A 15,534-nucleotide genomic window follows, 5' to 3' on the forward strand; every position below is an offset into this window, starting at 1 on the left:
GGAAGTGAGAGGAAATTACTCTAGCCATTGGTATCTTTCCCTTCTGTTACCTTTCTGGGGACTGCCCAAAATGTGGGATTTTCTTTTACTTTCAGTGCTAATGGTAAACAGGACAAAGAGAGGGTGAACCTCCCTATTAGGGGCATAGACAGCAATATTAAAAAAAAAAAAAAAAACCTGGCAGGGGTTCTAGTCCCTTCCACTCTATCCAAAACTAAAATTAAAAAAAAAAGTGTTGACTTTAGTTATACTTTAAAGCAACATGTTTGGAAATAGCCACTACCCATGCCACTGAACTCTGCTTTGATATAGAGAAATCTTCTGCTGAAGTGCACACTGAAAAACACACTTGTAGATGTTAGTCTCCTGGGTCCCTGTAGTTTTAACCAGTTCCTTCTGCTGACTGCCACCCCATTACAAGATACAGTAGTGACATTGCGGTCAATGGGAGGACCTAGTACCCTCCTGGAAGTGTCAGTTTCCCTGTGGATTCTGGCAGCATGAGAAATGTTCCCGCTCTTATTTTGCAGGTATTTCCGCTTTGAAAAATGTTATGTCAAAACAGGGTCTCTTAAAATAAAAGCCATTAATACATGTATATACAATTTATGAAATTGACAAAGAATGTAAAACAAAAAAACTAATAGCAGGACTGGCATAAGTCACAAATACTGTGTGGCATGCTTTGGTTTTCTTTACAAACTGTGTTTCGGTCAGAAACAGAGCTGTCCTTCTGATTGCACAGTCCAGATCTTCAACTATGTCAGTGAATGTGAAGTCTCAGCACTGTCCATGATCTTCAGCTGGGTCAGTGAAGTCCTTTTTGAGATTCTTGTACACTGTACTTGGGTTGTCGCAGTATACCATATAATATTCAGAAAAGAAAAGCATTTGCCTACAGCAAAAATTCTTTATCCAGGGTGTACTAGAAAAAAGGCTGATAATGGTCAATGTTTTCTTCTCTGGTTTTATTATATGAAGCTCAAATAACTTGAGTTCCTAGAAAGCACAGTTCAGCTTTCTTTGGCTTGAGAGGATGCCGCTTCTATTCCAGGCTTCAGAGCTGCCAGTGAAATCAAGATGGCTTCCTGCAAAGAGGGAAAAACAAGTCTGATGGTTTCAAGTGGCCCTGTTCTCAAGCTGATAAAGGTACACACGATGTAAATGCAACACAAGCTAAGTCCATTTCCAGGAATATATTCCCCAGATGTAGATTACTGTTTAGTGTCAAGCCCTCTATAAAAGTATCTGTAGGAATAAAGGTCAGCTGAACTGGACGTGAGGCTGCTATTTTAGGGGGATGTCTTGGTATGGGGGCATTTGGTACTAAAACAAAGAACCAGTGTCCCCTAGGTACAAGTAACAATAATGCTGACCTAACCATTAAACGTTCCCTATACCTGAACCCATACAATAGATCTTTAACATTTAATCCCCCTCTTCCAGCACTTCACCTTAAACTGAACCCTCAAACCTCTCCCTAATCACAACACTTAAAGTAGAACTATAGGCAAAAGTGTTTTTTTTCCCCCCCCCAATTTTGGAGTAAGGGGAGGGGTCTAACCAATCAGTTTGTTTTGCCGTATGTGTCCATTGGGAAGATTTACCTTCACTTCCTGCCCCATTCACCAAAACAGAAATTGAGGGAAAATCCCTGAATATTAAGGAAATTCCATGGAGACTCCTAGATCACCAGCGCTAGTGTCCCCATTGGAAAATTTCCTCTCTATTACTTTTCTGGGGATAACCCAAAATTTGGTGTTTCATTTACTTTCACATTTTATAACCGTGGCAAACAGAACCAATAGAGGGTGACCCTCCCTAATGGGGGCACAGACAGCAATAAAAATCTAATCCACCTCCACTGTCCAAAACTAAAAAAAACTTTGCCTTTAGTTATACTTTAAGATAGTGTCTAAAATAATGCCTGCCTTTAACACTTAAAATGGAACTTCATCCAGCCCAAACTTTTTTTTTTCTTATGGCTCAAAGTCCATTTTTTTTTTCTCTAGCCGTGTTGCTACCATTCTGTGCCCATAGAATGTATAAATTCCTCCACTGAGGCACAGACATGTAAGGGAGGATGAGAACCACTGCCTGCATCCCTATCACTTAGATGTCTACTCCTACTGGTTATTCATCAGAACAGGAAGTGTCATCCTAACAAGTACAGAGACTGCAGTGAAAAACTATGGTTGGGGTTAAAGGATACGTACACCTTTTAGACAAAATAATAAATGCACATTTTTTTTTTTGGAGGTAAAAAAAAAATGTGCATTTATTATTTTTATACATCAAAAACCTGCACCAAAAAATGTTTTTAAGATAATTAAACCCTTAACCAATGGTGCTGTTCTTTGTTGACAAACCATCAAACAATATTTATGAAATAAAATACACAGCACAAAAAAATTAAACAAATAAATAAAAAATATATAATAAAATTTAAAAATGTCCAAATAAATCTATGTGCAAAAATAAAAGTCCCAGTCCAAAAAATAAAGAAATGTTGAAATCCAATCTGCTCCAAAATCAACAAAAAGTGCTGTATACAGAGACTTCAGTGTGTTAACACCATCTGTGACAACCAACATTTACTGCACTCACCAGATACTGAGAGTCCAATATATCTGGTGAGTGCAGTATATATGTTGGTTGTCATGGATGGTGTTAGCACACTGAAGTCTCTGAATACAGCACCTTTTGTTGATTTTGGAGCCCATTGGATTTCAACATTTCTTTATTTTTTTTGGACTGGGACTTTTATAATTGGACATTTTTTAAATTTTATATTATTTTTGTCTACAGGAGCCTGGAAAGCATTGCACCAGAGATCAGTAGATAGCTGATGCCATGCAGGTCTCCTGCAGACCTGTCAGAATAACTGCTTGCTGTACGGGATGTACAGCCAAGCATATATTCTGACAAGAAGCTTCAATGAACAACCATGGCCCTCCACAGTGCCATGGTAGTTCATTGAAAACAACAAGCTGAAAGCCGCTAAGGATGTCGGGACTTGCAGTTCATTCATTCACGGAAGTCCGTGAATTAATGATGCAGCCGTGTAGCAAAGCCCCGCACGGCCACGCTGTTTTCAAATTTGACAGATAGTACAGGGAGACTTCTCCCTGTACTATCTGTCAGAGGGAAGAGGGGCGGCAGCTCTGGGAACATGTTACACCCTAAAAACGGGTGGAACATGTAACATGTTCCCAAAGGTAAACTTATCCTTTAAAAGCATACCTAATCCTGACATAAGCTGAACCTATTTTCAACCCTTTCACGCCAATCTGAGGTAATGTGCCCTGACTCTGATCTTGGTGGCACTAATGCAGTGCAGGGTTAGATAAATGTGCAGGGAGTGCTGTTGATTGGCTGCTCAGTCAGGGCCAGACAATCAGAAGTACTGTCTACACACATTCTGCCTTGTACTGTGGCAAAGGACTGGCAGTAACAGTGGTACTAATGTCAAAACAAGTCCAGAGCAATGATAACTTTGAGTTTTATAGAAAGCTGGAAATAAAATAGCTGTCATTCCTGCTGACTGGAATGTCAATCTGCTGTTCACCTACACTACTGAGCAAGCAGCTCTGAGGGTATAAATACTTGGCTTTCTCCTGGTGTCACAGCCCTCCTTCCATTGTGATTGGTGTTACTGATATACAGACAATACATTTCCAAAGGGAGCTAAAGAAAGCCAAGGCATGACGATCCTGGATAGCCTTGGAGCTGCTTGTCTAGCTGTCTATCCATCAATGGCATTGACAATATGTCAACAGCAATACCCTGACCAATCTGATTGACTGACTGTATGTGAAAAGTTTATTAAGTAAGTACAAAATGCAGCCTAGTTTAATTGTATTTCTGGCACGCTTAACACTGACCGGTAGCAGAAGCACTGACCTCTGTTCTGATGGTGCGGCTGCCTTGCCCAGGGCATGTGTTCAGATAATAGTTAAACAGAACGGTAGGTTCTTCAACGTCCAAGTTCTGGTCACTGTCTACACTGGCTTCAAGCCCTTGGAGTCCTCCAAAGACGACCAATGCATGTCTAATGATGTGAAACAATCAGGTTACTTCAGTATATTTGTAATAAATAAAAATTACACATTTTTATTAAAAAGATACACCAAATACCTCCTTGTTTTATATCCCTGTCATGACAGTATATACAAGGTCTTCCATTGCTGACCTCTTTTATGAACATTTTGGTTGTCTGCCTGCTATACTGACTTCAAACAGTGCATGTTCTGCACCTCCCATATGTGCAGCCAGAGTATCTCAGTGCATAGGCTACTTTCATACCACTCCATTGCATAAATGCAGTAAAAATGCATATGCAGTTTTATCGCATTTCCAGAGCATTGATCACTGATGTGTTTTTCATTCATTTCAATGGGGAGGTGTGTGTGTTTTTTATCGCACTAAAAATGCAGCAAGCAGGACTTTGAAAAACGCAACAGACCCACAACTGACAAGTGTGATAAGTTCCATAGGATTTAATGGTGATGCGTTTTTCTTTTTAACACACAAAAAGAGTAAAAAACTGATCAGTGTGAAAGGAGCCCTCAAAGTGGACCTACAGGCAAAAGAAAAAAATGACAGATATGATGTGGCCTGTCCCTATATTATCACAGCAGTTTTTGTTTATCTCCCCAGTAACTTAGCTTTATTGCTCATTACTTCTGCCAGATAGATCAGTTAGCTTTCCACTTTCTTTACCAGGATGACACAAATCATTTTTTAGTAAAATTGCAATGCAGTGTTGTCACCCAGTGGACAGAGTAGTCTATGATGGACATGTAATTTTAAAGCCCAACTCAGCCCTTCTGAAAAATGTGATAGTTAAACTCAGAGGAGTAAAAAACAAAAGAAAAAAACAAATTAGGATATCTTAATTGTACAGTACTCCAAGACACAGAACTGCAGTTTACAGACCATGGGTTATATGCTACTACCCCCAGGAGATAGGCAGAAACTTTATTTACAAGCAGCAGTCTCAACAAATTAAAGCATTATAGTGAGATAAACTGTACAACCAGAAATACAGCAATGGTCATCATTCACAGCAGCCGTACCAGATAAAGACAAATCAGATATCTTATAGAAATTCAAAAAACCAGCTAGATATGCTTCCCCATAACAGGAAGAGACAAATATGGCAGGTATAAATGACTAATATTGTATCATTCTGTACCATCTGAAAGTTGTGTAATCAGTGAGGTACTGATGTAAATAAGCAAGGTCCTAATATGGGAGGACACTGCAGGTTTTTACAAAAAAAAGCTAGGAAAGTTGAAAAGGGGGGGGTGTTAGAAAGGGAAAGAAAGAAAGAGGGGTGTGTGTTATAATTGGCGTATTTGTGTGGAAGGGGGTCACCTACACCCATTAGTCTAAATGTTTGGATTACCCTACGGATCTCCTTCCAGTGGTGGCTGGGTCTGGGGCAGGACCAAGAAATATGCAGGAGCATTCCCCGCTTCTCCTAACACTGCCGGCATTGGTCTGCAGTGGCTGAAAAATACTTATGCAGGATGGAGGGAGTGCAATACCACCTTGACAGAATTTTGAAATTGTTTTCTTGTGAAAATTAATGATTTTAGGGTGATGTAGGTCTTTGGTTCTGTTATAAACGCCCTGTCCATGTCAGATTCCTATTTCTCGAGGAAAGGTAACGTTGGACAGAACATGAGAGATGGCGCCCTGATTCACACAATATTACTCTAGAGTAGTCAATTGATGTTGAAAATTCTTCAGGGAGGGTAAAGAACAGAAGAAGTGGTGGATTTGCAGAGCCCCCCAAAAATCTAAGCCAAAGGGTCCCATCAAGTCCCTTAAAGTCTGTATGGTGGGGCCAGGAGCCCGCCTCCAAGAAGTGAGATGCCTGGAAACAGCCAGAGTTAAGGAGAACACGAAAGGGTCCATCACTAAGGCTCAGTGAAAAGTGCAGGTTTCCTAAAATTGGAAAAAGCAGGGTCTCCCAGAGCCAGAGAAATAATGGAGAAGAGCATGGAGCATACGCATAATACTGGGACAATCAGAGAATGAGACTTAAGGGAGGGGAGTAGATCCGCATAGCTCCATGGAGCCCTTCAAAGCGGTATCTGGCTTTGAGCTTGCTAGGGTCACCCCTAGAGTGTACCCATACAACCTTGCCCACTCTAGGAGGCTTCCTTTTATTTGACTGTTCTTAGGTGATGGAAACCAATCTCCACTGGAGAAGTAATTTTTCTTTTTAAACCGTTACAATTTTTTCATCTGAATCTGCTAACATCATCTGACTGCTTATCGCTTTGTGCTACCTAGCAGTTTCCAGATCAGTTACCCTCGATGTATACTTCTGGGACCATACACAAACCTCATTGTGTGGGGCTGGCCTATGATGTTTGCTTCAGGTACTGGATCCTGCCTTAGCACTCACCTTGGCAGAAAGCGTGATGCGTGAAGTTAGCTGCAGGGCTTTGGTCCATTGCTATGGTTCCCAAACACTGAAGACCTTCGGAGGTATCCCCACTGGGATCCTTAAAAGGTCCAGCATTAAGGATAAGGTAGGACAGGGTTTCCCTGAATATGGAATCCAGGTCTTGGGTTTAAACAAAACTGTTAGCATGCAGTTTAGTGGACAAAGGATTTGTGTGTTATTCACAATATTGTGGCACCTCCTGCCATTTTGTCTCTTAATGTTTCTTGGCAAAATATTCTGAATTTGTTTTTTACCCTCCTACCTGGACTTAATCTCAGAGGTAAATGCTTTACATCTCCCAGATGACATTTTCACCCCCCTCTTCTACCAAGAACCAAGGCAGTATGTTGCTGCATTCCTGCGGCCATCTTCTACAGAGATACAGCCACAAGAACTTGGCACGCACCATAGCAGCTCTTCTCCAGATATGTAAAACTCCATCCATTCTGCACTCCTGAACCAGGAGTACTCCACTGAGGATCCCCTCACTACCAATGGTGGATCACAGGTGTAAAGGACCGGAGACAAATGGGTCTATTGGCATCTGTTCCTTAGACGGCCTACAGGACACAAAAACACCACACGGGGTGATAGCTGTTCCTTTGTCCAAAAATAATGTCCTAGTTCGACACGGCCCCCCTCATTTAACTCTGCTGCTATGTCTGAATTCTTTGTAAAACACTTTTAAAACGTTTGGTTACACCAAAGTCTCCTGAGCATTTCAGCATCATGCATCTGTATCCCAGATTTGCAAGGCTACCACCTGGTCCTCTGTTCACACGCTTTCCAAATTCTTCCAGCTGAACATTAAGTTTTCAGCTGCTGCAAGCTTTGGCAACAAGGATTATCTGAGTATTTATTCTGGCTCTTTAAACCCTTGTTTTGTTGCCCACCCCTCATTTTTATATCTTGGGTATGTCCCAAGGTCTATGAAAAATAGACCTGAGTCCTGTACTGTACAATGAAGATAATAGGAATTCTGACTTACCTATAAATTGCTTATCTTGGATTACAGTACAGGACACATGTTCATCCACTCCACTCTTGACCACTCTTAACTGCATGCTAAAATACGAGCATCAGGGAGTGGGCAGGTTTATATAGGTACTCTCTAGGAAATGTTTTTGCCAATGTCCAGTCACCTGATGTTAGCAGCATATAACCCACGTTCTATGAATACCAGTCCTGTATTGTACTCCAAATAAGGATCTTACAGGTAAGTCAATATTCATAGTTTTTGCACAAACTAATATTTCCTTGGAGCCTGCTGAGAGACACTGGATTGGAAATACTGTTGGATTATACTTCTTCCTACTGCAGGACTGGACACTGGCAAACAAAAAATTGTAGTCAAATTCACCTCTACCTAGCATACCTCAGTTTCTTCCAAGCAACAGCATTTTCTTTTCTCGCCCACAGAGAAACAATGGCATTCAAATACTGTTGGGTTATGCTACAGGAGGATTGGACACTGGCAAACAAACAATTGTAGGCAATCCCAGGATAACCCCACCTCTACGTGGCATAATTCAGATTCTAGCAAGCAATAATAACAGCATTTTCTCACTCATTTTCAGAATTCAAATACTGCTGAACATCCTAAAGCAGCCCAACTGAGAGATGGGCAATAACAGGTCCATTAAAGAACAAGGGACGTTTACAGCACAAGAGTCATCTGAAGGATCAACACTAAAACCGAATGGGGCAGAGCCACCTACCACATGGCACAACCTGCCAACATGACCAGAAGGGAGGCAGGGAGAATCAACCTTATGTTCAAGTCCAAGATAGAAAGGATCATTACCGGGGGGATGACTTCACACAGAAGAGAAGATTGAGGGAGATTTACAAACACTGGAGCACTCATAATCTGGTGCAGCTGTGCATGGTAGCCAATCAGCTTCTAACTTCAGTTTTGGCAAAAAACCTGGAACCAATTTCTATACAGAGCTGCACCAGATTTTGCACTCTCTAGTTTTAGTAAATAACCCCCATTGATCCTGAACCAGTAGGAAGCTGATCAACCAAAACAGGTGAAAAAACAACAAATTCCTGTGTAGAATAGAAAGACCCAAAACCTGATGTGGTTAACAAAATATGCGGTTTAGCCCCTGTAGGGAATAGATTCTGTGAGGGAACCTAGGGCAAACAGGTGCTGGTGAGAGACTAGCCAGTCTAAAAAGGAAGGCCCAAAAACCTAACACCTCTTACCCCCTAGGATCAAGAGATGAAAACTCTGTGTCTAAGTCCCCATTCACATTTGAGCATTTTTCTTTTTGCTTGTTGCCCTACACCTGACAGTGCAAAATTTCATTTTTTCAAATTGCCCTTGTTCACACTTCTACACTAAGTTGCCCTACACTAAAAAAGTACAATAGCTCTTTTTCCAGGCATATTCAGGTGGTTTTGATTCTCTAGACTTCATTTGGAATACTTGTAAACGCACAATGTACACATTTGTGTGCCTGAAGAACGCCTTTCCTCTGCTCTTCTCTCCTTAACCAGTCCAAGAAACAAACTCCTTAAGCTTCATACACGTGCAAAACCACTTCATTATCGCCAAGGATATGCTCAGCTTACACTCAAGTGTGAATACAGGCTAAAGAGGCTGCTAGCCAGACAACTAATTTTTCTAATAGAAACTTATCAGGAAATACCCCAATCAGCTAAATCAAAACAGCCTACAAGGAGTGTGAAGTCATTCTGAGGATGTAAAGGTTTGATTACACAAAGCCAATGTGACTAAAGGGGTATGCATGGCTAAGGTGCTGAAACTGAGGATAAAGCATTCTGGCACAAAAGAGGTGCTGCTGGAGAACTCCAAATGTAATAATTGCCCTGATCTTAAGCTATAGGTTTAAGAAAACTCCAGATACAGCAGAGCATCACAGTAGGCATGTGAATCAATTACCAAGTGATATCTATGGCTCCTTCCATAGTCACAAAAAAGTGAGCATAGCTGCAAAAGACAGAAAGTGTGTTCTTTTTTGGGTTACCAGATGAAAAATAAGATTGAGGCCAAAACTCACTGTATGATCCCATGCAGGAAGAGACTACCTCTTCTGTCACAGGAAGGACTTTCACTCCTCAGTGTTGAAGGTACAGCAGCCCCTAGTTGTTGGCCCTCAGAGTTCAAACCAGGAAACCTATCTAAGGCGGACTTCCGTGATGGAAAGGGGGAACCATATATTCTGGAAATCCAAATGGTAACTCCATAGATAATGATTCTCCAATGTGAAAAGCCCCCCAGATATAGTGAGCAGAATACATCCCAGTTTCTATTAAAAAGGCTGAGTGAGGACACTGAAGACTACCTGGTCCACATAGACACTTGAACTTTTTAGGAACTTCCAATGGTGAAACCTGACAAAGCCAAATCTTGCAGGTGTTAGACCCTTTAAAGAAGATTTTTTCCACAAGGTCTATGAAGCCAACCATCTTCACAGGAAGTCATCTAAGCATTCCATAATGAGGATGGCAGGAAAGTCACTAGGCTATACACAGGGGCCACTGTGGATTCAGGTTTCTATCTGAATAAGGCATACTCAGAACTGATCCTACTTGGCCTAGTAGGTCAGGGGGTCCCCTCTGGAAACGTGGCATGCCGAGGGGTACCATATACCATCAAGAGCCTTATAAATGTCTCAAGGACAGGGAATTTCCCTGAGATAAAGAGTAGAGGCCAAAATGATGCACATCTCCAGAGTTAACACATGGACTGGAGAAAGGAGTCCTAGGGTCAGAAGAATCGAAGGGGACCAGGAAAGGTGTATTATTCTGTGCAGTAGCATGGAGAAAATAAGAGGAAGCAAAAAGAAGGGCGTGCCAGAGGCAACAAAATAGCCTGTAATCCTAAAGGGCACTCACTGCACCTAAATATCTTAGATGCAAGCTACCCAAACCTGCAAGGGTTCACAATCAGCCCCTTACTTGTAGAAGTTGGGGTACATCATCATGCACAAGGCTTTTCAGAAGGCTTAGCCAGTCTCTGACTTCTAGCTTTGTGCACTGGCTGACAGGTTCTGAGGACTATAGGCACCTACTCCTACATTGAGGAAGGAGTACACTTTGGCCTCCCTTGCAATCCATGATACTGGAATCAAGTATAGGTCCAAAAAGAGCATCCCTTGAAGGCCAAGCTAGATGGATGCTCTTTGGATATGGCATCAGTGTCCCAGCACCTAAACCAGAGTGCTCTGGGCATCTGTACAAACATCAGACCCATGCAGGACACATGTTTAAACGCTTGTAACCAGCCATCACAACTAAATTGTAGGGTTCCAGACATCTGTTCCACATACTCAAGTAAAAAGGGCTCCTCCCCTGGCAGTGAGGAAATCCTTTTTGAAGAATTTTACCTATTTTACCATGGTTTGACAGATTGTGGCCACAATCAACACAGGACAGAGAGCAAAACCTGCCAGAGAAAGCTGGGATTTAATGAGGAGGTATCAACATGCCGGCCAGTAAAATCCTTAATGTTAAACATGCCCTCTACAAGTCTAGTAGTTTTCCTTTTCTGGTGGGTCACTGGCAGACCTGCAGAGGGTATAGACCACCATTTACACATTTCCTTCTCAGAGGAGAACAGTTTCAAAACACTTTCAGATGGAGTGCCCGGGACTTTTCAGGTCCACATAGAAGAACACCTTAAATAGCAGGTTGTGCAGAAAGGTCTTTCCAGCTGTAGGAACAATAGGGGACTCAAGGCTGGAGACATCTGACTGATCCTCCAAAATGTAGGGTAGGGAAGGTCAAATACCGATGCTGTAGGGTAAGGGAGCGAGACATGCAAAGAACCTCTGCAGTCAGTATCTGTGAGAAATTAGTTGAATTTGACCAAAAAGCCTTGTGTGGCTGCAGTAGAGACCCTTGATAATAGGGTAGGGGACTCAACCTCACTCAACAGAGCAAACATTGAGGAGCAGCAGAGCCATCAGGATACTGTACACTGAATGGCAGGAAAGAGCACACATGACACTACATCCAGCTAAATAATATACACTGTGTTGGGTTATTTTTACCCCAAAAATGTAGCAGAATACATTTCGGTCTAAATGTATGAAGAACATTTATTTTCAAAATTTATAATAAAAACTAAGCAAAAAAAAAAATTGTTTTCTTCATTTACATAACAAAAAATGAAAAACTCAGTGATGATCAAATACCACCAAAAGAAAGCTTTGCCTGTTTCATAAAAATTATAAAAATGCCATTCCATGGTACAGTGTTGCATAACTGAGTAATTGTCACTCAAAGTGTGAAAGCAAAAAATTGGCTTGGACTGGAAAGGGGTGAAAGTGTCCAGACTTGAAGTGGTTAAACACTAAAAATTCTCCGTTGTATGCTACCCTGACAGTGTTACATGGTTTGTTCCAAGCCCTGTAGAAGTCATATTTGGTGGATAGCACAGTCTGTTACAGGAAGTGGAAAAATAATCTACCGGCAGATCAACAGATAATAAAACTGTTATGAAGGGACTCAATAACAAAAACTGCTGTATTGTGGTTAGTGACAGACAGCATCATATGACCTTTTTTTTTTTTTTTTTTAATTTATTTTATTTATTTTTATTGCCCAGTGTTGTACTTTAACTACATTATGGTTATCCAGAAAATACCTATTTGTGACATGTTTGGAAAACATCCCCTAATGTTTCTACAATAAAAATATCTGACATTTACTAAACTTCTGACGAATATAGAGGGAAAAGTCAATGGCTTCACAAACTTGTGTGAAACTTGCGTGAAATACATAGAGACTAAGACAGATAAACCCTTTCCCACTTTATGTGAAAATTCTTTACCATTACAAAAGTATCTCCCATAGTTACCTGAATGCTGGTAGAGTGATGGCTTCCACATTGCTTCCTCTTTCTGAAGTTCCAATGGTGAGATCGTAACCATCCTTAAAGGGGCATTCTGTGAAGACAGTACCTGGCAGGACAGAGATAAGTAAATTCTATAACTGACAGCCCGCTGACACAAACAGATGACATCGGGATCAGAATATCTTACTCACTAAGACAGGATGCCAGTCTCACTCTGTACCCCCAGTAGATGCCACTTTCTGTCCTAGGATGTTGTGGGGACACAACAATCCCTTTCCTTACTTTCTGATCTACAAAATAAAAACAAGCAGTAAGAATTTCACTTGATAAGCAGATAAGAGAATCAATCTCAAGAGGGTTAATGCGCAGTTATCAAAACAATTTAATTCCATTTAATTTATTACACTATGCTGCTGAAAACTGGTCTGCTTGCCCTAAGTAGTGGAACAGTTTTAGAAATAACTTCAATGAACTTAAAGTGACTGTAAAATAAATTTTTTATTTTTTAAAAATAAACATGTTATAATTACCTGCTTTGTGTAATGGTTTTTCACAGAGCAGCCCCAATCCTCCTTTTCTCGGGTCCTAATGCGCTCTTGGACCCCCCCCCCCCCCACCATGTGCCCCAATAGCAAGCTGTTTGCTATGAGGGCATTCATGCAGGCTTGCTACAGGGCCCTGCTCTGTGGTGTCCATACGACACAGAGAGCATGGCTTGAACCAGCTCCCTGACTCCTCCTCACCGGCTGTGACTGACAGCAGCTGGGGTCGCAATGATAAGGGAGACAGCACCTTGGCTCTCCTGCACATCGCTGGATCAAGATCAGGCTCAGGAAAGTGTAAAGGGGAAGCTGAGCTGCATTAAGAAAGCTTTTTACCTTAACGCATTGAATGTATTAGGGTAAAAAAAAAACAACATCTGCCTTTAGAACCACTTTAATATATCAATGTTTAATATTATAATTTAAGTGCATAAAATCCTATCCTATCATAAAATATATGTGAATATTTACAGGATGGTTTCATGACATTTAGGGGCCCATGTATAAAGCTGTGGCATGCACAAAGTATGGCCTTATGACTGTTTATTTTTATAAAGCAACTCCAGCACATATACAGTCAGGTCCATAAATATTGGGACATCGACACAATTCTAACATTTTTGGCTCTATACACCACCACAATGGATTTGAAATAAAACGAACAAGATGTGCTTTAACTGCAGACTGTCAGCTTTAATTTGAGGGTATTTACATCCAAATCAGGTGAACGGTGTAGGAATTACAACAGTTTGCATATGTGCCTCCCACTTGTTAAGGGAGCAAAAGTAATGGGACAGAATAATAATCATAAATCAAACTTTCACTTTTTAATACTTGGTTGCAAATCCTTTGCAGTCAATTACAGCCTGAAGTCTGAAATGCATAGACATCACCAGACGCTGGGTTTCATCCCTGGTGATGCTCTGCCAGGCCTCTACTGCAACTGTCTTCAGTTCCTGCTTGTTCTTGGGGCATTTTCCCTTCAGTTTTGTCTTCCGCAAGTGAAATGCATGCTCAATCGGATTCAGGTCAGGTGATTGACTTGGCCATTGCATAACATTCCACTTCTTTCCTTAAAAAACTCTTTGGTTGCTTCTGCAGTATGCTTTGGGTTATTGTCCATCTGCACTGTGAAGCGGCGTCCAATGAGTTCTGAAGCATTTGGCTGAATATGAGCAGATAAAATTGCCCGAAACACTTCAGAATTCATCCTGCTGCTTTTGTCAGCAGTCACATCATCAATAAATACAAGAGAACCAGTTCCATTGGCAGCCATACATGCCCACGCCATGACACTACCACCACCATGCTTCACTGATGAGGTGGTATGCTTAGGATCATGAGCAGTTCCTTTCCTTCTCCATACTCTTCTCTTCCCATCACTCTGGTACAAGTTGATCTTGGTCTCATCTGTCCATAGGATGTTGTTCCAGAACTGTGAAGGCTTTTTTAGATGTCGTTTGGCAAACGCTAATCTGGCCTTCCTGTTTTTGAGGCTCACCAATGGTTTACATCTTGTGGTGAACCCTCTGTATTCACTCTGGTGAAGTCTTCTCTTGATTGTTGACTTTGACACACATACACCTACCTCCTGGAGAGTGTTGTTGATCTGGCCAACTGTTGTGAAGGGTGTTTTCTTCACCAGGGAAAGAATTCTTCGGTCGTCCACCACAGTTGTTTTTTGTGGTCTTCCAGGTCTTTTGGTGTTGCTGAGCTCACCGCTGTGTTCCTTCTTTTTAAGAATGTTCCAAACAGTTGTTTTGGCCACGCCAAATGTTTTTGCTATCTCTCTGATGGGTTTATTTTGTTTTTTCAGCCTAATGATGGCTTGCTTCACGGATAGTGACAGCTCTTTGGATCTCATCTTGAGAGTTGACAGCAACAGATTCCAAATGCAAATAGCACACTTGAAATGAACTCTGGACCTTTTATCTGCTCATTGTAATTGGGATAATGAGGGAATAACACACACCTGGCCATGGAACAGCTGAGAAGCCAACTGTCCCATTACTTTTGGTCGCTTAACAAGTGGGAGGCACATATGCAAACTGTTGTAATTCCTACACCGTTCACCTGATTTGGATGTAGATACCCTCAAATTAAAGCTGACAGTCTGCAGTTAAAGCACATCTTGTTCGTTTCATTTCAAATACATTGTGGTGGTGTATAGAGCCAAAAATGTTAGAATTGTGTCGATGTCCCAATATTTATGGACCTGACTGTATAACACAATGCTGCATGCTTATAAATATATGTTTTGTTTGTTGAAGCAAGCAAAATCCTGTTCTTTCTAATGAATAGGAAAAATGTGTGCCAGAAAGAAGAGGACACATGTCACATGACCTTGGCCTTGCTTTCAAACAGTTCATGTGACAGTGCTCTCTGCAGCATTATGCGGAGAACAAATTGCAGGACATCTGGGCTCCACACTGGATTCCATATTTATTTATTTCAGGTACTCATATAGCGCCGTCAATTTACGCAGCGCTTTACATATATATTGTACATTCACATCAGTCCTTAACCCTCAAGGAGCGTACAATCTAAAGTCCCTAACTCACATTCATACATACACATATTAGGGCCAATTTAGACAGGAGCCAATTAACCTACCAGCATGTCTTTGGAGCATGGAAGAAAACTGGAGCACCCAGAAGAAACCCACGCAGGCACAGGGAGAACATGCAAACTCCAGACAG

At 41.3% G+C, this 15,534-nt stretch overlaps 1 protein-coding gene across 1 annotated transcript in view; it reads right to left on the reverse strand.

Moving 5' to 3' along the window:
• Positions 1-590: 590 nt before the first annotated feature.
• The window catches only part of SPOUT1 (SPOUT domain containing methyltransferase 1), a 35,636-nt gene continuing 20,692 nt past the window's right edge, over positions 591-15,534 (reverse strand). Inside the window, exons 9-12 of the mRNA XM_089669125.1 lie at positions 12,485-12,583; positions 12,297-12,399; positions 3,904-4,051; positions 591-1,088 (exon numbers count right to left, since the gene is read on the reverse strand). Of these exons, the coding sequence (XP_089525251.1) occupies positions 1,014-1,088; positions 3,904-4,051; positions 12,297-12,399; positions 12,485-12,583 (425 nt within the window). The 3' untranslated portion in view covers positions 591-1,013. The remainder of the gene's footprint in view (positions 1,089-3,903; positions 4,052-12,296; positions 12,400-12,484; positions 12,584-15,534) is intronic.

This window comes from Staurois parvus, unplaced genomic scaffold (assembly GCF_062004578.1).
Source record: "Staurois parvus isolate SC_StPar_1 unplaced genomic scaffold, SC_StPar_1.0 ptg000068l, whole genome shotgun sequence".
Lineage (NCBI taxonomy): Eukaryota > Metazoa > Chordata > Amphibia > Anura > Ranidae > Staurois > Staurois parvus.